Source organism: Eulemur rufifrons, chromosome 19, assembly GCF_041146395.1.
Source record: "Eulemur rufifrons isolate Redbay chromosome 19, OSU_ERuf_1, whole genome shotgun sequence".
Classification (NCBI taxonomy): domain Eukaryota; kingdom Metazoa; phylum Chordata; class Mammalia; order Primates; family Lemuridae; genus Eulemur; species Eulemur rufifrons.
The window spans coordinates 109,309,919-109,335,121 of NC_091001.1; the positions used below are offsets into that span (position 1 = coordinate 109,309,919).

The 25,203-nt window shown below is 37.7% G+C and overlaps 1 protein-coding gene across 1 annotated transcript in view; it reads left to right on the forward strand.

The window, feature by feature from the left end:
* Nucleotides 1–1,522: 1,522 nt before the first annotated feature.
* ADAM17 (ADAM metallopeptidase domain 17) overlaps nucleotides 1,523–25,203 on the forward strand; it is a 55,409-nt gene continuing 31,728 nt past the window's right edge. Inside the window, exons 1-6 of the mRNA XM_069495268.1 lie at nucleotides 1,523–1,780; nucleotides 11,836–11,968; nucleotides 17,088–17,218; nucleotides 17,985–18,073; nucleotides 23,440–23,608; nucleotides 24,816–24,949. Of these exons, the coding sequence (XP_069351369.1) occupies nucleotides 1,684–1,780; nucleotides 11,836–11,968; nucleotides 17,088–17,218; nucleotides 17,985–18,073; nucleotides 23,440–23,608; nucleotides 24,816–24,949 (753 nt within the window). The 5' untranslated portion in view covers nucleotides 1,523–1,683. The remainder of the gene's footprint in view (nucleotides 1,781–11,835; nucleotides 11,969–17,087; nucleotides 17,219–17,984; nucleotides 18,074–23,439; nucleotides 23,609–24,815; nucleotides 24,950–25,203) is intronic.

A 25,203-nucleotide genomic window follows, 5' to 3' on the forward strand; every position in this document is an offset into this window, starting at 1 on the left:
TGAAAAGTTGCTTGGAGTTTTAAAGGGTAAAGGCTCTTCCCCCCTACTTTAACAGGCTAATAACAAAAGCGGTGGCAGAGCTGTTACAGGTCTTCTTTATTTCTTTTTCTTTCTCTGTGAGGCCGGCTGATCTGAGTCCTTAGAATCTGGTACTGATGAGAACTGAAGTGGGCGCTCACACCCTGACTGTCTGCATAGGGCTTTTCAAGGCTGAGAAGCAAGTCTTAGAACAAGTTAGCCCACATGTGTTTTAATTAAAACAAAGGGTAGTCGTGTTTTATGTGCTGTGAGTTTATTTTCCTTACTTTCTGTTTGATAGGATTTTCCTCTGTTAATACACTGCTACACTAGAAAAAAAAATTTTTTTTTCCCTTGGGGCCATGGTGTTTATTGTGAAAATAGAATAAAAACTTGGAAAACAAGATGACCCTTTCTAATTTAATGAAAAATTTGTTATTTTTTATTACTTGCTGTGCGTGAGTTATATGCAACTTGAAAAATAGTTCTGGCGGCTCCCAAGGTAAAGAGACGTGTGAGTTACTTATGTTTCATGAGACTCAGGGCTCAAAACTAGCGTGAGTTAAATACAACTCATGTGGCAGTTAATGTGTTAAATAGATTATTAGTAAGCCACTTCTCAGTAAGATTCCAGATTCTGTACTCACAGATAAGTTCCTTGGACTCTAGTTTCTGGAAATACTTGCAGACCCTCTCCCTACAACGGGGGCAAGAAGCAAATGTGCATTCAGGCAATGCCTGGTTTTTTTCCCCCAAAGCCTTTCTGTGATAATGGAAGAACAGAGGCCACTGACGTCTCTGGCTGTCAGACGGTGACCTGGATACCTGATCTGGGTCCGGGAGGCTTGTCTCGCAGGAGCGGGTTGTGTGGACGCGGGCTTCTGAGGCCGGGCTCGGGCTCGGGCTCGGGACCCGGTGAGGCGCAGCCCCTTTGTCGTGGGTCTCCTCCTGGGGCCCAGCCTTCGTCCCTTGGGCACTCCTGTGACTACATTCACGCCCTCGCCCTCCCATCTGAGCACACCCGGCAGACAGCTGGCGGCATGGGGCCAGGCACGCACCCTCGTCCGCAGGTCGGTAGGCCCCAAGCAGGTTTTTACAGCTCCTTTAGTAAAAAGGATAGCATGGATCCTAATCTGATATGGGACCGAGATAGAGGAGGCGGCCAGATGCGCCTGAGGACCAGCTCGTGAGGTCCCGCCTACCCTCTCCGCGGTCACCCGGGGACAGACGCAAGGCCGAGCGGGGTCGAGTTAGGACGTCGCGGGCCGCGTCCAGGCAGGCGCCGGCCAAACCCCAGCGGGACGAAGCGAGCGGGGCTGGCGGATGAGCCGCAAGAGGGCGGCAGACCTGGAGCCCGCTGCACGCCGGCGCGGGGCGGGGCGAGCGAGTGTCCCGACAGGCCGCGCGGCACCCGGTTTCCGGCTGTGGGTGGGGAAGGCGGGTGTCGGCGGCGGCCGGAAGCGGGCTGAGCCGGCCTCTAGGAGCGCCACCTGCGCTTCCGGAGACCTAGCGAGTGACTGTAGCGTCTTCCCGGTAGGCGGCGCGGGAGGAGAAAGAGGTTTGAGGGGCCGGGCGGATCCCCTTCTTCCCCAATGTGAGTAGTTTCCGAACCCCCGTCCGGCAAAGGCTGTCCAGAGAGGTGCAGCCGGTGGCCAGGCCGGGAACATGAAGCAGTGTCTTCTCTTCCTAACCAGCGTGGTTCCTTTCGTGCTGGCACCGCGACCTCCGGACGACCCAGGCTTCGGCTCCCATCAGCGACTTGGTAAAGACCCGGGGGGAGCTGGCGTAGGCCGGCGCCTGGAGCGCGCTGCTTTGAGGGAAGAGCAGGGGAGCTGGATCTGTCAGGTGTTTGGGGGCGGGGTATTGGGTGATGGTGGCTCGTCCCTAAGTTTTCAAGGTAGGAAGGGGGTGTGGCTCTCTGAGTTTAGGGAAAGAATAAAGGAGATGGGCTTGTCTCTCATGTGGGAAAGGGGTACTGGAGGGGCTTCCTGTAGTGACTGAGGGTTTGGGAGGGGTCTGCTCCCTGAGTTTGCGTTTGTGGAGTGTGTGGGGAAAGAGGTAAGGGGGTTGGGGAGGGGGTGGTTGGCTCGTGTTTGAATTGGGAGATGTGGCCAAGGTCCCTGCCCTGCTAAGGAACAAATCTAATGTGTTGTGTGTTCTTACCAAAGGCAAGACTTTCAGAAGGAAAGGAAGGGCCCAAAGCTCCAGAGTTCTTCCTCTGGAGGGAACTAGAATTTCTACTGTAGGAGGTACTTATGCAATAATCTGGTTGGAAGGCGGCGACTAGAGTCGTTTCATATGCTTTTGTTGCTGGAGTTAGAGTCTTGGAGTTGCGTTTTGCGAACAACATAAGCACGTTCTTGGTTATTTAAGTGGTAACTTACTGGAGCTACTTGGGAGCTAGGGGGAGGCTAAAACCTGCCAAGCCAACTCGTGATGCTGCCGCAGTGCGTGCTTTCCTTGCAATTTCAAACAAAGAAATTCGCAGGGATGACCAGTTTGATCAGTTTAGAGCCTGGAAAGTAGAGGGTTTCTGTTTAATTAGATTTTCCACAGAGATTGGATTTTAAGGATGGACAAACTTTAAGGATGTGAAGTTTGGTGGAAGTCATTTATATAAACTTTTAGTGTATCTTAGGGTCCTTTATCTTTCAAATATTGACATGTAAGACAGTTTGATTACTTAGTAACAAAAGTGTGAAACAGTCTGTTTTCCGAGTGTGTGAAGTTGTAGCTTTGTCATTTTTCATGATTGTATTGGTCCCCAAATCCCACCATGATACCAAGTATAGTATTGTGCAGATGGAGACACCATGTGGGTTTTCTTTATGGCTAATCAAAATTTTTGCATTAGTTTGTTACCTGACATTTTTTTCTTATTTAATGGACAGAAGTTGTAATTGACTGATATGTATATTAAAGCTACTAAGTGTTCTCACCTGAACAACTGCCTCGTATTGTCTCAAATTGAAATGGATTACAAGTGACTAGTTTAATGAAAGTCAAGGGAGCCAGTTAGGAAGTGCTGAGAAGTGATAAGTCAATACAAATTGAAGGAAAGTTTCGAAGTGTGGGTGTGGTTTAGATGGAGCAATAAAGTGAGGATCTGCTTCATTTTAAGCATAAATGTTAATAAAAAGAATAAACACACACACAAAAAGAATAAACATGTATTTTGAAGTACTAAAATAATATTTGCACCACCCTAACACATCTGTTTCACTTATGTAATTATTCTCTTGTTCACAGGTGGAAAACATGAATCCTAGGGAAGCATACAGTATAGAGAAAAATACTACTTTCTAGATTGATTCACAACAGCATTTACAGATCATAAAGGGTTTTTTTTTGACCATGTGGTTTTTTTATTTGCAAAGTGCAGACCATGTGTATCAGAAAAATGGAGAGACTTACCCATTTATTCACCAAGTATTTGAAGAACATATATTGTCTGCCAAGTATTAATATTATGCATGGCATTGGAAATACAAAGATCAGACAGTATTCATGTTCAAAGCCTTATGGTATATTGGAATAGACATACAGACATCTAAACAGACACTTCTAGAGCAACATGGAGGAGAGTGCTAGAGCCCATTATGACAGGTATTATCACAAAGGGGCACCGAACCTAGCCTGGGAAGGTAGTTAAGGCTTCCTGGAGGAGGTGGTGCTTGAGCCCAGACTTTAAGGTTTGGTAGGTGAAGAGGGAAAATAAAGACATTTCTGATGGTGGAACTTAGAGACTGTTAGGACTTAGTGACTGAAATGAACCTTAGAGATCATGTCTAGTTTTTTAATAAATAGGCAGGAAAAATGAGCCATAGAAAGATGCAGTTATTTGTTAGGTTCACACAGTTGGTGATGAACATATACCTTGTGGATATTTTTTCTTTTGAAGAATGACTTTGTTATGTTTGTTTGACAGCTCAGGATGTAATTTATTGCTAACCCTACCATTATTTAGATTGAGTTGGTCAAGACCAACAAATAGTTTTATAGTTAAAGAGCATGGCTGATTATTTATTGTTAATGTTTATTGTCCTGTAAATGTTACTGTAATGGCAGTACTAAATATTAATTAGGCATATGACAACATTTTTCTGAAGGGCAAAAAATATATAAATGGAAGCCTGGCTTTTGGAGTACTCCATAGGTCACCAAAAATGATTTCAATTGAACTGTTATGAATTGCATAATTCTGGAAAGTTATGAGTCATATGAGTTTAGTCATGATGATATCTTGTTGAAGTTGCAGCTGGAGTGTATAAGTCTCACTTTGATTTCAAAATTGTTTTCCCTTTGTGTTACTTTTAATAAAAGAGGATGTAGTGGGTGGAAGGAAAAAATATAGGTCACAGATGAGGGATGGAAGTTTGTATCTGAAACATACATATTGAAATTTACCTTGGGGAGTAGACAGAAAAAAAAAAAAGAAATTTACCTTGAGGTTATTGGCGTGGGGATTCTCCATATTGCAGTGTTCATTTCAGCACCATTTTACTCAGTATTCTGACATCTGGCTTGCCTTTTTTTAAAATATATATTAGAGCAAGGGTCAGACTGGCTTCCTCCTTCCTCTTTTCTTTTCTTTCTTTCTTTCTTTTTTTTTTCTTTTTTTTTTTTTTTTGAGGCAGAGCCTTGCTCTGTTGCTGGGGCTAGAGTGCCATGGTGTCAGCCTAGCTCACAACCACCTCAAACTCCTGGGCTCATGCAATCCTCCTGCTTCAACCTCCCAAGTAGCTGGGACTTACCACGCCTGGCTAATTTTTTCTATTTTTAGTAGAGCCTGGGTCTTGCTCTTACTCAGGCTGGTCTCAAACTCCTGAGCTCAAGGGATCCTCCTGCCTGGGCCTCTCAGAGTGCTAGGATTACAGGCACCTGGCCTTGCTTCCTCTTTTGATTTTAATTTTACTTATAGGCTGCATTCCTTTGAAACCTAAACACTTAACCACCCTAGCTGCTCCAAGGGAGATTTAATATAATTCTACTCTGCACTAGTCAAAGAGAGAAACTGTATTTCTAGAATAGAGTGGAGAAAAGAGTTAAGCGGAGAGCTGTGATGGGGAAACTGGAGAAATTATTTTGGCTTTTACAGAATTTTCCAAAACGTTAACTGTAAGTGTCCTCCAAGGCCAAGTGTGGTTGATTTTTTTGATCCTTCACCATTTTGTATTGTGAGAGTTGGTAAGTGTGTACAGCTGGAAGTGTACTTTGAAGAAAGTCTGAAAAAGATTGGTAGAGAAGGAGGGACAGAAATGGGCTTCCCTGAGGCGGGGAAGTAATATGAAAGTGTTGAGTATCCCTAATCTGAAATGTTCCAAAATCTGAAACTTTTTGAGCACTGACCACAAGTTACCCTTAACAGATTATTTTTCACTGTATTAATGATATACCAGATTTTTTACTGTTAAGTACTTATGTGTGAATAAGTGTAGGAAAATGATTACTGATCTACAGCATGTAAATTCAGAGTCAGGAATGATGGTGATGCCAAACAACCACTGCTTGTCCACATGGGCGGCTGAGATAGTGACACCTTTGCTTTCTGATGGTTCAGGGTGCACAAACTTTGTTTCCTGCACAAAACTATTTTAAAATATTGTATAAAATTACCTTGACTGTATGTGTATGGGGTGTATACAAAACATAAATGAATTTCATGTTTAGACATGGCTCCATCCCCAATATATCTCATTTTATATATATGTGTATGCAGATATTTCAAAATCCAAAAAAAATCCAAAATATGAAACATTTCTGGTCCCAACCATTTTACATAATGGCTACTTACCCTGTATCTTTTAACTTAGTCCTAAAATCAGCCAAGGAGATGGGTATCTCCCTCCTGCCCCGACTTCCTTTTTTTTTTTTTTTTTTTTTTCCATCTTTTACCAGGAGTCATAGACTTTGACAAGTCTCATCCACTGCCCTGGTTTCACTTCCCATTTGACTGTTCTGCTAACTCTTAAACATGTATCTCTGAGCTGGACCTGTTCTCTGAAGCTCGATATCCAGCCGCCCATTTGATGTTTCCACCTCAGTGTTCACAGGCACTTCTTATAACATGTCCAAAATTACGTATGATTTATTCTTTTGACTAGAAGAATGAGTATATGAGGCAGATTTAGTCTAGTGCTAGGCAGGAGTGCTGGGAATTGTGGAAATAGTCACATTGCCTAACCTGAACTTACATCCGGGTTACTGGTCTTGCTGGAAAGTCTAAGCCCTGATGAAGAGCTCTTGATAGGGAATTAGTTGAAACAGCTCATACTCCATTCTTCCTTACTGGTATAGACCCATAAAATTAAGTTTTTAGTTCCCAGGCTCTGGGGTCCCTGGCCTAGAAGAGAGCGCTACTCTCCTTTTCTTATCCCTTAGTCCCAAGGAAGGATTCACCTGTGCCTGGTGCTTATTGCATGGCCTGGCTAGTCAGCTTCGTTGTCCTACCATGTGTTTTGGGGAGTGCTGAAGAGCCCGTCTTCTGTACCCAGCCAGGTACCTGAGCCAGAAATCTAGGAGTCTTTTAGCGGTCTCCACCTGGTTTGCTCAGCAGCTTCTTAGGTGATTTCCCAGATTCCAGTCTTGTTCCCCTGTAGCCTATTCTCCACACTGCAGTCACAATGAAATTCGAATTTACAGCTCTTGATCTTATCCCAAATCTAACATCTTTATTTTGTCTCTGCCTGTCTATCTAGCCTCACACCTCATCATATTCCCTCCATGGTGCTCTGCACTACAGTGTCATTTCCACTTCTTTGAGTGTTATGTTCTGCCCTCGACTGAGAACCTCTCCTTTCTTTCCCTTCTTTGGCTGCTGCCTTGTCCTTTTGGTCTTAATGTCAGTACTGCTTCCGAGGAAAGCATCCTTGACTCAGTAGGCGGAGGTCATGCCCCTGCTGTGTCCTTCCATAACTTTTTGCAGCTGCTTCTCTCTTGGCATGTGACATACTTTGTAATAATATTTTGTGTGATGGTCTTTCTCCCAGTGTCACAATACTGGAAATGTATTTCTCTTTCTTGCTGTTGTATCCGTAGTGCCTAAAAGGTAGGAGGTTCTCAGTAAATATTTGTTGAATAAATGAGTAAATGGGTTCTGGTGGAAGGAAGAAAAAACTAAGTGTAGAATGTGTGTGCAAGAAAGGAAGGGTAGAGATGGGGAGATGGAAAAGGTACAAAAGCAGTGAGGAAGGGTAGGATCTCTAAGGACCAGTAGGCAAGCGGCCAAGTGAGGGAAACTAAACTGCAGCACTTGGCAGAGAAGTGCAGGGAGGGATGGGTAGGGGCATCTAAATAATATAATACACCAACCTTTTGAAAAAGTTATGCCTGTTGTTTTCTAATTTGTGTTTGTAGCTAGCTGAAATGAGAAAAGCTCAGTTGTTAAGGATGGTTGCTAGAGCAATTTATAGGCAGATGTTCTCATTCTAGAGAGCACCCATTGTGGGAGCCACTGTGGAGATTCATTTGTTCATTCATTCATATTCATTCATTCCAGACGGGGTCTCACTTTGTTGCCTGGATTAGTGACAATGGTGTCATCATAGCTCACTGCAGCCACAAACTCCTAGGCTTAAATGGTCTGCTTGTCTCAGCCCCCGAAGTATAGCCTGGGACTATAGGCAAGCGCCATCGTGGCCCGCTAATTTTTAAATTTTTTGTAGAAAAGAGATTTCGCTATGTTGTCCAGGCTGATCTTGAACTCTTGGCCTCAAGCTATCTTCCCTCTTCAGCCTCCCAAAGTGCTAGAATTATAGGTGTGAGCCAACATGCCCAGCCACAGTTTTAAAAAAAGAATATGGCCAGACACTGAGCTAAGATAGACATTTTTTATAGCATTGTCTAGGATTAATGTAATAAATTCTACTATAAGAAGACAGGTGGTTTATACTTAAGTTTATTGAAAGATTTGGATGTGGATAAGAGCTGAACTCTTGGGAGGTGGGGGTAAATATAAATTCTGTTGAAAAGGTTATAGAAAATTGAGATTACCAATGGTTAGAATTTTGGAAGTAAAGTGCAATGAAATAGTGAGTATCTGAGAGAGGTTACTTGGCTAGTGAAAAAACAATAGCAAGAGCAGTAAGTACCTCCAGTTTGGCTCCAAAGGGAGAGCTGTTTTTACTATAATGTTTATAATGGCTCCAGAATCTCCAATTTGAGATATCCAGTTATTAAAAGAGAGTAAATTTCAATTGAAACATACTAGTTATTTTCAAGTGCTTTAACAAGCTACGTTTAAAAAATGCTTATTATGGAAAATATACCCAAAATAACCAATGACGTTACTATCTTGCTCTTTTTTAGACCTATTTTTATACATAACTTAAGATCATGCAATATGACTAGTTTTTTTAAATCTATCTTTGTTTATTTAATGTTATAGCATAAGTATTTTCCCATGTTCTTAAAGAGCTGTTGTCAACAGCATTTTAAATGGTTGCAGGTTTTTTTTCACCTGTTTTTGGAAGTGCTGTAACTTATCCACCTATTTCCCAGTTATTAATTTACATTGATTTGGATTTTCTTAAAAATAATGCAGGGCTGAATAATGGACGTCTTTGTGCTTAAAGGCTTTTTCTTTACTTTGAGCTGTCCTTACTTTAGCGTAGTTCAGTGGTTTTCAAACTTAAGTGTGCATCAGAATTATGTGGAAGGCTTGCTAAACACATGCTGCTGGACCCCACTGGGAGGATTTCTGATTGAGTAGGTCTGAGGGGAGGCCCTAAAATTTGCATTTTTTCTTTTTTTTTTTTTTTTTAGGCAGAGTCTCGCTCTGTTGCCCGGGCTAGAGTGCCATGGCGTCAGCCTAGCTCACAGCAACCTCAAACTCCTGGGCTCAAGCGATCCTTCTGCCTCAGCCTCCCGAGTAGCTGGGACTACAGGCATGTGCCACCATGCCCGGCTAATTTTTTTTCTATATATATATATATATATATAATTTTAGTTGTCCAGATAATTTCTTTCTATTTTTAGTAGAGACGGGGTCTCGCTCTTGCTCAGAGCTGGTCTCTGAACTCCTGACCTCGAGCAATCCTCCTGCCTCGGCCTCCCAAAGTGCTAGGATTACAGGCGTGAGCCACCTCGCCTGGCCAAAATTTGCATTTTTAACAAGTTTCTAGGTGATGCTAATGCTGCTGGTGTGGGGACTATACTTTGAGAACTACTGGTCTATGTTATTGACAGTGAAACTACAATTTTCAGGTTAAGTTTCTAAGTCAGTGGGAGTGATTATGATCTTCAATGAAACTGAGTTCATGTATCAACCTGTACAGGGAAGTTGAAGAGCTGTAGGATCATATTGGCATCTCAGCATTGAGAATTCATGTAGTTTGTGAACACGTAAGTGCTGATAAGTGCAAGGTTTAGTGCTGAGTGTTATGATGTAAGGATACTCTGATGAATAAAGCATAGCACCCTTTTCACCCTTTCATAATCTGTTTTTGAGATAAGATAAATATGTCATAACCAAAAAGTGCTACAAGAAAAGTATAAACAAAGGGCTTTAGAATTCAGAGGAAGGAGAGGTCTTCTTTGGTTGACATGTCAAAATGTAGGAGACCGAGAAATAGAAGGTCTCAGAAGAGCAAGACTATTTAAAAGAGTTTCAAAAGTATGACATCAATAAAGTGTGGGTATTTCAGCTGGGAAGGCCCAAGTTCAAAGCCCAGTTCTGTGCTTTGCAATATTAAACAAATTATGCTCTCTGAAATCTGTATTTTGATCTGTAAAATAAGGATGATACCCCAGGGATGTTTGTGGAGATAATGTGTAATAAAACACCCAGCACAGTACCTTGTAGGGAGCACTCAGAAATTGTTGAATAAATGGTAAACTTCTTGAAGGTTTTCCATTGGTGTTGCTAGGCATTATAATTAGCAAGGCCAAATCACCGGCAACCATTCATTGCCATAGAAGTGATCGATGCCTTCTGAAACAGCTTTCCTTTGAATTAAATTTAAAAGGAAAGTTTTTTAACAAAATAAGTGATATCTAGGAAGTGTGAAATGTGCTGCCACTTTATTTAATCTTATCTTGAGTTAGAACCTTGAATGAACTTTGCTTAAATTTACTTTCATCAGATAGCAGCAAGCCTGCCCCTTGCTTTCTTCATATTTGCTTAAATATTACATAACAGTGAGGTGCTTTTCCTTCTTTGACCACTTTATATAAACTCGTCTTTCACATTCCCTCTCTCTTTTATTTTGTCCACAGCACTGACATATGTTTTCTTGTGCATTGTCTGTCTCTCCCACATTAAAATGTGTGCTCCATTAGGCAAGACCTTTGTTCTGTTAATGCTGTACTTCAGCATTTAGACCAGTGCCTGAGTCATAGCAGCATGTGAATGAATTGATGAATGAACCAATTGAGGATATTTAGGGGAAAGTGAAAGAAAAGTATTGGGTCTATTCTTTCTTTCTTTCTTTTTTTTGATGTGGTTGGGGCTTCCATTTGGGAAACATCTGATATCAGAGTTTTAGGACTTTCATTTGAGATTGTCAGATTTCCAGATGTCTCTGGAATGTTGGCCTAATTGCCAGTATTCTGGGAGCTGTTAGGGTAAGAGGGTAGGATGTTGGGTGGAGGATAGGGAGGGGGTTTTAGAAAGGGGGTGTCTCTTAGCAGTGGTATATTTAAATTTACTTAATTTGTCTTTTTGTTTTATATTTATTTATTGATATGTATTAGTTGTACATATTTTTGGGGTACATGTGATATTTTGATACCTGTATACAATGTGTAACCATCAAAGGGTAACTGGGAGAGCCATCACCTCAAACGTTTTTTCTTTGTTTTGAGAGCATTAAAAATCTGCTAGCTGTTTTGGAATATACAATAAATTATTGGGGGTTTTTTCTGAGACAGAGTTTCGTTCTGTCACCCCTGCTGGAGTGCAGTGGTGTCATCATAGCTCACTGCAACCACCATCTCCTGGGCTCAAGTGATTCTGCCTCGGCCTCCTGAGTAGCTGGGACTACAGGCACATGCTACCACGCCTGGCTAATTTTTCTGTTTTTAGTAAAGATGGGCTCTCACTTTTGCTGAGGCTGGTCTCAAACTCCTTACCTGAAGTGATCCTCCCACCTTGGCCTCCCAGAGTGCTAGGATTACAGATGTGAGCCACTGTACCCGGCCAATTATTGTTAACTTTCATTTCCTCACTGTACTATCGAATGCTAGAGCTTATTCCTTTTATCTAACTATTTTTGTACCCCTTAACCAATCTCTCTTCATCTCCCCTTCTTCCCTTCCCAGCCTCTGGTAACTACCATTCTGCTCTCTACCTCCCATGAGATCCATTTTTTTAGCTCCCGCATAAGAGTTGAGATTCTTTCTTTTAAAATGGGTTTTGTGAGCATATTTAACATCAGTAGCAATAAACTTGTATTTTAAGCTCCTGCTGCTGTATTTTGAGGACATTCTAAGCCCATTGGAGTGATTTTGAATACTGTAGCTTCTGCAGTGATATTTGTTGAGAGAAAAGGAAAGCACCAGGTCAGATAAAACCGATGGCACGATCATAGCTCACTGTAGCCTCCAACTTCTGGGCTCAGGCTATCCTCCTGCCTCAGCCTCCCGAGGTGTGAGCCATAGACAGTTTTTAGAGACTCAGGTCACACAAATCGTCTTCTAAAAATCTCCTGATTCTGGAGGAGGCAGCCTTCTGTTGATGAGAAGGGATTTATGGTTTGTTCTGGGCACTTCCTAGTGTATTACGCCAGGAAGGGTTTATTGTCTGGCACTCTAAATTTTAGTGATATTGCAATTGATTAGTAGGTTTAGGTACTAATACCTTTTTTACCTTTATTTCAGAGAAGCTTGATTCTTTGCTCTCAGACTATGATATCCTCTCCTTATCCAATATCCAGCAGCACTCGGTAAGAAAAAGGGATCTACAGGCCTCGACACATTTAGAAACACTACTAACTTTTTCAGCTTTGAAAAGGTAATTTGAATTATTCATAGAATGTTGGGGGAGTGGAGGATGTGGTTTGGCAACAGTGGAAAAATAAGAATAGCTACTGAAATCTTAGAAAATTATATTTTAAAGATTTGTTACTGTATGCTGAAATAATAAAAATAATGAGAAAAAAAGATTTGTAAGTAATTAGTCTGTCATATATGATTCTTACATAGTATAATGCCTGTTCTAAAATCCATACTGATGAGTATTTTTAAAAACTAAATGGGTGTTCCAGAGGTATTAACAATGGTAATGTTTATGAAATTCTAAGAAATAATTAAAATTAATTGAATGCTTATAATACTTTACATTTTTGGTGCTACTTTAGAATGTCTATTAATACCATGTACTAAATATTATCTTTATTTTACATATGAAGAGTTAAAGGTTTTGTTTAGGACCCCACAGCCTGGTGGTGAGCTGGGTCTAGAATTTAGTGTTCTGCATTGAGTTCTACTTACTTTATAACATAAACTATGTTATATTTGGGCAGAAATTTTAATATTGCTTGTGGTGTTTTACAGATTGAAATCTGTTCCATAATTGCAGGCCTCTTTCTAAATTCTTTTTAGGAAACTTTGTCCAATATAAAAAAAAAAAAAAAAAACAAACCCCAAAACACACAACACTATGAGAATATAAATGGGCTGAATTATTCTTTATTCATAGAATAGGCCTTCTCTACCACATTAAAAAAAAAAATGTGCACCTAGTTTAAAAAACGAACTACAGAGAATATAGAGTTTTTACTGCTTTCTAACTCAGTCCCACTTCTCAGACCCAGAAAGGCCTCCTGTGTAAACTTTCAAAAATTTTGACGTATATGTTTTGCATTTAGATCTATGTATGTATCTTAGTGATATAGATAACATAGATTTCCCTCATTTTAAACAGCTGCATAAATATTTCTATTGCATAGAATTGTAATAACTTACTAGTAGTACTCTACAGATATTATTTAACCAAAGTGATTTTTTTCCTATAACAAACAATGTTCCAGTGAATACTTTAGTAAATATATACCTTATCTAGGTGTTTTTATAGGATACATTCCTAGAAGAATTATTGGGTCAAGGATATGTTTACTATTAATGTTTATTGATATTGCTGTTTCTTCCTAAAGATATTAGACCAATTTATTCTTCTAGAGGCAGTATATGAATTTACCTGTTTCTTGTTACCATTGCCAATAATAGGTTTTATCAGCCATTAACTTTCACCCCTTTGAGAAGGGATGGTACCTCATAGTTGTTTTGATTTTCATTTTGTGTGAATTTGAGCAGCTTTTCATATGTAAATTGTTATTTTTTCTGTGAGCTGCCTTTTCATACTCTTTGACCATTTTTCTATTGGTTTTGTCTTGTGGCTACTGAATTATAGTAGTGCTTAGCATATTAAGGAAATTGGTTTATTACTGCACATGTTACGGATATTTTATGCAAATTTTTTACTGTATTTTTGTTTTTCCTAGCTATTGCCATCATCTTTAGGTTATTTTTGAATAGCTTCTTTTTGGTAGATATGGCAAAACATTATAATATTGATTATCTAGCTTTTAACCTATAGCAAATTCGAGCAGAGTGGTCATAATAATAGTTATAGTTTGTCAGGTGCTTATTTTCTATAATTTACTTTGCTAAGTGCTTTGCATAAGTTATTAATATCTCTAATTCTCACTATACTCTGTTGTTCCCTTTGAAGGTAAAAAGGAAAGAAAAGAAAGAAAGAAAACCTAATTAAAAAAATTTGAGGTTCAGATTGAGGCTCAGAGAGGTTAAAAACTTGCCCAAGGTCACTCATCTAGTAAATAGCAAATACAGGATTTGAACACAGGTCTGACTCCAAAACTTGTGCTATTTCTGCTACACTCGGGGGCGGGTGCTTTGGTGAAGGAGTGGATACAGTGTCAAGAAATGAGTAGGAGCGAGAAAAAACAGAGGAAATGATAAAATGATAAGAACTCAAAATTTAGCTTTCTGGGTTTCTGTTAAAAGTTGATTTGAGGTGTCCTGTAGAATCCTTACTCTAGGGGCAAATACTTCCATAACTGTACATATTTCTCTTTCATGTTTCATAGATGATACTGATTCATTAAGCAAATGTTAAACAATATCCACGTTTCTCTGTGTAGGGAAGTGGGGAAAGTTTGTAATTTTTTTTTTTTTTTTTACAGAGTTTCCATCTTAAATGTTTAATGGGAAATGTATCTAACGATCTATGAGAATTTTGTACCACATGCTTTAAAATAGATTATTTCATTTAACCCTCAAAACCATTCAGCTAATAGGTGATGTTTCCATTTGTAGATGAATATTCAGGTTCAGAGATTAAGGCTAAGGTCAGTGAGTAAGTGGTAAAGGTAGGATTTGAGCCAAGTTTGTCGACTCCAAAGTCCATGTCCTTTCCTTTCTATCATATTGTGTCATTAATATTAAAGCTTCTTGGCCGGGCGCGGTGGCTCACACCTGTAATCCTGGCACTCTGGGAGGCCGAGGCAGGTGGATAGTTTGAACTCAGGAGTTCGAGACCAGCGTGAGCAAGAGCGAGACCTCGTCTCTACTAAAAATAGAAAGAAATTATCTGGACAACTAAAAATATATACAAAAAAAAAATTAGCCGGGCATGGTGGCACATGCCTGTAGTCCCAGCTACTCGGGAGGCTGAGGCAGAAGGATCGCTTGAGCCCAGGAGTTTGAGGTTTCTGTGAGCCAGGCTGACGCTGTGGCACTCTAGCCCAGGCAACAGAACGAGACTCTGTCTCAAAAAAAAATAAAAAAAAATTAAGCTTCTTGAAAAAAATACTGGGGTAGCTAAAATGATTATTTTGTATCAGGGCTGAACTTAGCTAAGTGAAGCCACTCCGTACTTGATCGTGATGGTAAATGAGAAGATTCTGTTTTTAGATAGCAAAGTAATTTAACACATTGACTGCCACAGTAGAAAAAAATTTTTTTCCTTGGGGCCACAGTGTTTTATGGAAATAGAATAAAAACTTTGAAAACAAAACAATCTTTTCTAATTTAATAAAAAATTTGTTATTGTCTTCTGTGCATGACTTATATGCAACTTGAAAAATAGTTCTCACCAATCCCAAGGTGAAGAGATGTGAGTTACCTGTGTTCACGAGGCCTGGGGCTCAAAACTAGCACGAGTTAACTACGACTCACATGACAGTTAATGTGTTAAACCAAAATCATTACATTAAATTTGATGTGACTATCAGAAGTTGAAAAGGCGTGGAAATGCTGAGAGATGGTATAATGAATTGAAGTGATTTTATGAAAAAAACTATTTAAAATTTGCCTTACAAGTTAGATTTCCTCTTTGTTGTAATCAAGAAATACACTTATTCTAAAGTAATGAAAAAGCTGCAGATACTGTTGTGGTACTTTTTTGATAATGTCAGAATTTTTTTTTGAAAAAGTTAAATGTTTCTCCTAAAAGTGAAATATCTCAGATTATTTAAGGAGGTGTTGAACTGATAAAGAAATGAAAGTGATATACCCAGCTAAATGGACCGTTAAAAATGGTTAGGAAAATGTTAATTCAGACTTCTGATTCACACTAATCTGTAGTTACTATAAATCCATAAATTGAAAGAAGGATACATGAAGATGTTCAAGAATTCTGTAAGTAAATGATGTCACATAATTTTGGGAGGATGGAGGAAAAGAAATTTTGACTGTCATATCCTCTTGGAGGCTTTACAGCTCAAAAGCTAAGAATGGAAAATCAAAAAACATGAATTTTACCATCACTGTTTTTATCTTTACTAAAAGAGCAGATTCTTAATGTAGAAAATGAAAAATACAATTCCAGTGATTTTTCTGGAAAGAACATTAAGTAAAAGTAATATTGCAACTCATAGAGAGCTTTAAAACTAAATAATAAGGCACTTTTATAATAGGGATGTTTTTCTTTTCAAAGTACTCAGCATAACTGAAGAAAAAAATCATAACAATGTGTGGGAAGATACATTTTAGGATAGCAGGAGAAAATGTTTCAAGGTTTTATGAAATAATGTTCTATTGTGTCTCTTTCCTTTTGACCATTAAAAAACCACAAGCAAACTAAAATTACCTTGTTATGTTCAAAAAGTTAAAAATATTTGTTGCCATGGATACGGTCCCAGTCTAGATTTCTTCCTGGCAGTTTAAAGACTTATGCAAACCCACGGGGAAGTAACACTTCATATTTTCAGCACCACAGCTGACAAAATTTGTTCCTGTGAGATGAATAACATACCTTTCTTTGTCTTTGGTGTTCATGAACACATTGAAAGGGTTCTGTAAATAATGATTGAAAAAGTCTTGCTTATTCCTAGTTTTTATTTCAGGACTGAAACTTGTAGAAAACAAAAAATATTGAGCCAACTAAAGAACTGGAGTGTAGATTTTAATGTCTATCTTGGATACCTTGTATTTATATCCCTAACAGTAATTATGGATTTGTTTTTTTCAAGATATATTCTTCTAAGGAGAAAAAAAAAAAAAGCATGAGAGCTTTTAAAAATAGAAAGCAGCATTTATTAATTTTGCAAAGCAATAAGAATTTTCTTATATTCCACCCAGCTTGATTGCTAGAGGCAGCATTGTACAGGGTTTTGAAATAAACCCAGTTCATTTTCCAGTTTTACTATTTACTAGTTGTATAACCTTGAGTAGATTGATTAATCTCCAATCCTTAATTTTCACTGTGTGAAGTGGAGATAATGGATACAGAGTACCTAATACTAAGTAAATGTTCAGTAAATGGTATATAATGATATTAGTCTTTAATAATAAATTTTTGAGATAAGCATGACTCTGACTTAAACTACCCAGATGTGTGTTTCCTTATTCTGAATTTTCCAGAAAAGATGCATGCCTAAACTCTTTGAAATTTTTTTCCCCCAATAATAGTTTATTTTGATCTGCTAAGTTTTTACAACTTAACAAATAAGTCTATTTGTCTTTACAGGAGATATATTACTCTAAGTAAAACCTTAGTTATAACTTGCATGGTGTTTTATTAATGTCACCTCTTTGACTTTAAAAGAAAGTTTAAATGAAAATGGGGCTTTTATGTGTTTAGAGTAAATATGAATGCATTCTTTCTTCAGACATTTTAAATTATACCTGACATCAAGTACTGAACGCTTTTCACAAAATTTCAAAGTTGTGGTGGTGGATGGTAAAGATGAAAGCCAGTACACCGTAAAATGGCAGGACTTCTTCAGTGGACATGTGGTTGGTTAGTATGGAGCTTGTTTGTTTGCTCTTGGGTCTAGGGTGTTAGGTCTCCAAATTTAGCTTGATTGCCTATTCTTTTTTGGGTGGGGTTGGGGGAAGGGGTGTCATAGAAGTGCTTTGCCTGTTTGAAAGTGAAAACATTCTAATAGGAAGAAGTAGGTATTATTTAACATGTCATACTGGCTGGCTGTTTTGATGATTAAAATTAATTTCCTCTCAGGTAATAATTTAATCTTCTCTTGTCTTCAGCAAGGATTGTAGGCTTCCTTTATGAGATTTTAAACAGGGAAGCGAGGAGATAAAATAATTTACTTTATAATCCTTTTATGTATTTATTTGAGAAAATATATCAAGCAAGCAATTACAGTTTACTTTTTGACCTTTTTCTGTAATAAGGTAAAAGAAGTGGCATTGACTTCCTCAAATAGTACAGTCCAAAGCCTGTAAATTCCAAATCATGCTTTCTGCCTTCTCTTAGTTCTTCCTTACTCAGAAGTAGATAAAGTTCTTCCAGAAGAAAATCTACAATTTCGCTTGTTTTGGGAAACGGATAGGTTTCTAATGAGTAGACTTGAGGCTACTTCTTAGGAAAGGCAAGAATTATCTAGCTCTTTTCTGGGGCCTTTGTTTCTTGGTTGCAGAGCTGTCAAAGTACCTAGGCAAATTCCACTCTGATGAAAGGTTTGGTTGATTTTTATTGATAGTGTATAGTTTATTACTTTATATGAGTATTTTTCATACTAAAAAAATTTTTTTTTTCTCTTAAGGTGAGCCTGACTCCAGGGTTCTAGCCCATATAGGAGATGATGATGTTACAATAAGAATCAACACAGATGGGGCAGAATATAACATAGAGGTAAATCTACATGTGGATTTTTCTCAGTAGCTTATCTCTCTAATTTTTAAAAAGCTTCTCAGTTGTTTTAAGATGGCAAAGGTGAAAAGTAATTATAATTATTTCTTTTCTCTTTGTATTTAAAGCTTTTTTTTAACCTGGAAAGTAGATTTTTGAAAAAAGAATAATTTTTACTTCTCTAAGAAGCTGTCTTAAGATGTATACTGTATTTCTAAGTACCGTAGTTGAGAGAGTCATGTATGGATTGGATAATAGGAAGAGAAAACTTCCTTTTCCTCTTGACTACTTTTAAAATTTTTCTAAAGTAATCTATAAGTGTAAACATTCTCAAAGATGAAGGTGAAGTCTTATTTCTCTATTTGTCTTTTTCTCCGCTAGACACCCTGGAAATGCTAGATAAATAAAAGGTAATAGTTGATGGTCTGAGAAATTAAGGGGAAAACATAGGAACTCAGGCCCTAGTCACTCTTCCGTTGAAGTACTGTCAGTAGAAATCAAGACTGAAGTAGCCACATTTGTGTAAGATGCATATCCATCTGTCAGATACTAGTCTAGAAAACAAAACATCTGCCACGTATTTGTAGATTAAAGTTGATTCTGTGTTTCTTGGAAAATGAGAATATTTTGATGATATCATCAAAACAGCACATGTGGGAAAACTGTGATTGAGGTTGGTCAAATGAAATTTTCAGGTGTATTTGAGTGCTGATCAGGAAAGGTGAGAATTATCTAGCTTCTTTCTTTTTACATCTCTAAGAAGCTATCTATAAGTGTAAGACAGGGTGCTTAAATATTACACATTTTAATAACATCCAAACTACATGACCACTAGTCTTTTGTCTATCATTGTGAGAAAGAAATCTGTGGCCTTACAGTATGTTATAGTTTGTTAATGTTTAGACTGTCTAATGGCAATGTTTGGGGGAGTCTAGCTTATCAGAAAGAGTCAGAAATTCAGTACAAAGTAAAGGAGCTAATATTATAAGTGTATTCATTCTAGAATAGGCAAATAAATCACTGGAGTGTCTTAAATTGGTTTGTTTTTCCAAATCAATTTATTTCTTAAAAATACCTTTATTTTAAAAATACATGCTCATTGTAAAATTCAGAAAATATTAATAGATTATCTGTGCTTGGACAGATAATTACTACTGACATTTTGACAAACATCACTCCAAGTTTTTTTCTATATGCGTGTACACAAATAGGTATACTGACTATTATACATTATACAGACTGTTTTTTCCTGCAAAATTAGGACCATACTATATATATAGTTTGTCTTCAGATATTTTTCATTTAGTAATTATAAACATCTTTTCATGTTAATATAGATCTAAATTAGGATTTTTAATAAAGCCTTCTTGTTGGTCCATCAAAATATTGTACCATTTGCTTAACCAATTCTCCATTGATGCTCAATTGTTTTCTTTCTAATTTTTGAAATAAAATATGCTATAATGAACAGCCTTGGGCATACCTTTTGAGGCATGTATAAATATTTAGTTGAAATAGTGTGGGTGATAGGTAATAATGAGGGTAGTTAAATGAGGAAACTGTAGGAAGCTCTCGACTGTGCCAGGGCTTCATATAAACTTCCACATCGCAGTAGCTTAACACAACAAAGGTTTATTTCTCACGTCTTGAAGCTTGGTGTGGTCTTCCTCCACCTTGTGGCTTTGACTTTTGGACGCATGTCCTCTGCAGCTGCCACAGAAGGGAAACAGAGCTAGAGAATCACACAGGATGTTGTTAAGGGCCAGGCTTGGAAGTGGCCTTCCGCTCACATTCTAGAATGCTTTGTCTCTGACCTACTACGAAGGAGGCTGGGAAAGGTATCAATAGTTGTCTTTGGAGCTCAGAAAGAGAAAGCAGTGTGGTAAACACACAGCATTGTTTCTGCCACAGTGCATGTGTCTGCTTATTTCCTTAGAAAAATCTGTTAATTGTTAATTCAAGACGTGTGCATTTAGGATTCAAGTTAAATTTACTCAGAGTCCTCATTTTTTCAAATATTTCCTTTTGGAGAATTACGAATTCTGTCCATCCATACCTTCATTTCACTCAGTATAAAAATGAGTATAATTAATACTTTACTGTTAGGTGGTTACTTAAAAGTAATTTCATCAGGTTCCTTGAGGGACTTTTGCAAGAGATTAATAAAAATAATTTTTTTATTAGACAGGGTCTCACTCTGTTGCTCAGGCTAGGGTGCAGTGGCACGATCGGAGCTCACTGCTATCTCAAACTCCTGGGCTCAATTGATCCTCCCATGTAGCTGGGACTGCAGGCACATGCCACCACACCTGTCGAATTAAAAAAATTTTTTTTTAGAGATGGAGTCTCATTGTGTTTCCCAGGCTCGTCCTGAACTCCTGACCTCAAATGATCTTCCCACCTCAGCCTCCTGAGTAGTAGTAATAATTTTTAGTTGACAAAGTGGTTTATTACTTAGAATGGTGATTTTCATATTATTTATTGTACAATTTTTTTTTTTTTTTTTTTTTTTTTGAGACAGTGTCTCACTCTGTTGCCCAGGCTAGAGTGCCATGGTGTCAGCCTAGCTCACAGCAACCTCAAACTCCTGGGCTCATGCGATCCTCCTGCCTCAGCCTACCGAGTAGCTGGGACTACAAGCATGCGCCACCATGCCCAGCTAATTTTTTTTTTTTTGTATATATTTTTAGTTGTCCAGATAATTTCTTTCTATTTTTAGTAGAGACGGGATCTCGCTCTCGTTCAGGCTGGTCTCGAACTCCTGACCTCAAGCGATCCTCCCGCCTCTGCCTCCCAGAGTGCTAGGATTACAGGCGTGAGCCACCGCATCCGGCCTATTGTATAATTCTTACTTGCACTTACCTTGATGTAAAAATCATTGTTCATCTGTATTAAAATCTTAGACATAAGTGGGCAGGAAAATGTATATATCTTATTTTTAACATATCATCATAAAATATTTTAAATTATCTCTGATTTTACTCCACTGTTTATGTCAGTAAGACTAGATTAAACTTGAATCATAAGATAACTTTTTTCTCGCCAACTTTTTGTTTTGAAAATGTTCAAATCTACAGAAAGCTTAAAAAAATACCCTGTAACCCTTAATCAACTGCTAATGTAATGGATGTCACATGTTTTTCTCTCTCTCACCTTTGTCCTGAATCATTTGAAAATCAGTTGCATACATGAAGACACTTCACACCTGAGTACTTCAATGTGCATTTCCTAAGAATAAAGGCATTCTTTTACATAGCCATAATAAAAGTAACATACCTGAGGAAGAGTAAATAATTCTACAGTATTATCTAATAATCTGTAGTCAGAATCTGTAGTCATCCTCAAAATCTCCTTCATAGGTTTTTTTGTTTGTTTTCTAATCCAGGATCCAGTTAAGATTCCTGCCTTTTATTTAGTTATTCATCAGATGATGTTTTTTCCAGCAGCTTATTAGTAATGGTGATAATAGGATTAGCTGCTGTTATTAACAGTTACCTTTCTTTTGAAATCTTAAGATATAACTAGATTATTATCTTACATAATCTTCAAGTTAGGTATTATCACTCCCTTACCTAAAGAGAGAAGTTATGCTCAGGTTAACTTACTTGTCCAAGGCACATAGTGAGGTTAGGTTGAGGTTTGAACTCAGGTTTCTCTCATCCCAAGCCTGTCTTTTTCTATGCTAGCCTGGCCATACTAGGAAACAATCTGTGTGAATTTAGAAATGTTTGGCCCCAAAGAAAAAATTTTTCTCTTCTATTCATAGACCAAATGAGCTTTACTAAATGTGGAAGATTTTTATAGCCCAGGAGTTGGGTTGGTTAACTTTTGAGGTCTCTGCTAGTCTTGAGATTCTAGAACCATTATTTCTTAAATCTACCTCATATATGAATTACAAAAGAAGGGATGTATGTGTGTGTTTGTGTGTGTGTATTTAACAGCTTGATGGAGATATAATTCATACACAGTACTATTCACCCATTTAATGTATACAATTTTATAGTTTTTGTAGTAGGATATTCATAGAGTTCTACAAAGACCACCACAATTTTAGAACATTTTTATGACCCCCCCCCCAAAAAAAAAACCCTGTACTTTTTAGCCATTCTTCTCCCTTTCCTCCCTGCTGTCCACTTTAGATTTGCCTGTTTTGGTCATTTCATATAAATGGAATTATATAATATGTGGTCTTTTGTGTGTTGCTTCTTTCACTTAGATTAATGTTTTCAAGGTTCATCCATGTTGTAGCACGTATCAGTACTTCTACATTGTATGGATAGACCACATTTTGTTTATTCATTCTCAGTTGATGGACATTTGGATTGTTTCTACTTTTTGGCTATTACTAACAATGGCTCTGTGAACATTTGTGAATAAGTTTTCATATGGGCATGTGTTTTCATTTCTCTTGGGTATGTAGTAGGAGCAGAATTGCTGGGTCAAATGGTTTCTCTATTTTTAACCTTTGAAGACCTGCCAGACTGTTTTCTAAAGTGACTGTACCACTTTCCATTCTCAACAGTGTCTACGAGGGTTCTGGATTTCTCCACACCCTCACTGGCTAAGAGAGGTCTTTGATTATAACCATCCTAGACAGTATGAAGTGGTGTCTCATTGTGGTTTTGATTTGCATTTCCCTGATAGAGAAATGTAAATATCTTTTTTTGTACGTTCCCCACAAGCTTCCTGGTTCTGATGAGACCAGTGTTGTTACAGAGAAGAATTCCGTTTTGAAAAAACAGAAACATCCTTTTGACTTGGGGTAACCATTGGAGTATATTAGTTATGATTTAGTCTGTCCTTGCAACATTATACAGGCAGATTTTTAAAAAAAATTCTCTGAAACCAGTAAGTTTCAGGTATATTGTTGCAAGTTTTGAGTTTTCTTTCATAAAAATATGTTTGTTCTTTCCTGTGCAATAAAACCTAGCATGGCAAAAAGGTGTCAAATACCTGAATGTTAAGGAAACCGTAATGAATATGCCACATGAATAGAAACCCAACTGTTGTTGCTATATCACTATCACCTATAACAGTGCTAGTATACAGTAGGCATTAGATATTTTTGTATGAATGAATGGAAAAGGATACACATTTTTCTCTTCTGGATCCTCTTAAAGATTTCATAACTTATGCAAAGTATGCAGTGCTTTTTTCATATACAGATAAAATCATCAGAGTGAATTGAATAGTCTATGTATTTACCAGCATAGGAACTCCACATGATAGAAATGATTTATTTTGGATAAAATGCTAGTCAATTTACTTAGAAATGAATGTTATCTAAGAAGTAGCAAAGAGTGTTGGAAAAATTTAGTATTTAGGAATTCTTATTTTTGCATCTCAGTCATATATATTTTCTATTTTAGCCACTTTGGAGATTTGTTAATGATACCAGAGACAAAAGAATGTTAGTTTATAAGTCTGAAGATATCAAGAATGTTTCACGTTTGGAGTCTCCAAAAGTGTGTGGTTATTTAAAAGTGGATAATGAAGAGTTGATTCCAAAAGGGCTATTAGACAGAGAGCCCCCTGAAGGTAAGACTTAAAATATGTTCCAAATAAGAAACAAGCATATTTCAACTGTCGGGGATTATCAACTAACTTTAGTTAATTTGGCTTGAAAATAGATTTTGTTCCAGAAACTCTAATTCTTTTGTCTGTAGTGTAAGAGTTGAAAATATTAGTGATTAATGGGAACAGTAAAGATTGAACTTTTAAAAAGATTGGGTGAAAGGGAAGTTGAATGATATGAGGGAAAATATCCTTGCAGGTATTTAGAAGTGACAGAGTAATACTGTTGAAAGGCAGTCTTGCAAGTTTATAAGAAATTAGTTGGTAGCAAGAGAGATCTATGAACCACAAGAACGTTATCTGTCTTGGGACAGATCTATTTAAGGTCATTTATTTATTAAACAGAACTAGAGCTTACAATATTTAGGGTCATTTACAAAACATATAACCATCTTGAAGATGTTCTCATTTTTGAAGACCTTAGAAAATATTACTAGCATTTTAATATATAAATAAAGAATCTGAAACAATTTGATTAGAGAGATGTCCTGTTAATACAAACTAATTTTTAATGTCTGATGTTGACATTTGTACTGTTACTTTGGTTAATTCAGAAACTTTTTCTAGAAGAAAATGACTGATGGCTTCATAGCCCAGATAATAGGTGATCGTTTTAATCTGTTAAGCACTTCTTAAAGTTTCCATATTTTAAAAATTAAGGAGGTACTGTTCCTTTGTTTTGAATTCTACAATTTTTATTTATTTTTTATTTTTTTTTGAGACAGTCACCTGGGATAGAGTGCAGTGGGGTGTCAGCTCACTGCAACCTCATACTCCTGGGCTCAAGCAGTTCTTCTGCCTCAGCTTCCTGAGTAGCTGGGACTATAAGCGTGCACCACCACACCTGCTAATTTTTCTATTTTTTTGTAGAGATGGGGGTTTCAATTTTGCTCAGGCTGGTCTTGAACTCCTGGCCTCAAGCAATCCTCCTGCCTCAGCCTCTCAGAGTGCTAGGATCACAGGCGTGGGCCGCCGCACCCAGCTGAATTCTGCAATTTTAAAACTACGTATTACATTTTAGTTTTCTGTCTTCCTCTAAATTGTTTTTTTGTTAAGGATACTAAGCTCAAATAATATTTGTTTCAAAAATATACTAGATTTAAAGTGTTACTATAAAAAACTCCTTGTTTTGATGAATTTTGATTTAATAGTGCATACAAATTCATATTAGAGCTTGTTCATCGGGTGAAGAGAAGAGCTGATCCAAATCCCATGAAGAACACATGTAAATTATTGGTGGTAGCTGATCATCGCTTTTATAAATACATGGGCAGAGGGGAAGAGAGTACAACTACAAATTACTTAGTAAGTATTTGATATTTGATAAAATGATTGGACAGAAAATTCATGTGGGTGGGTAAATTCCATTTAAGAGGAGGCTGTGATAATTTGAAACTTAATGAAAGCAGATCTATTCCAGATGCTGTTATTTTCCTAGAATGTTGAAGGCTGTTCTCTGAGGTTTTTATATTACTATATGAAAATTATAGTTTCAAAGTTATGAAAACCCGTTTTACCTTTGAACTAATATTTTCTACACATAAGAATTTTTATGCATA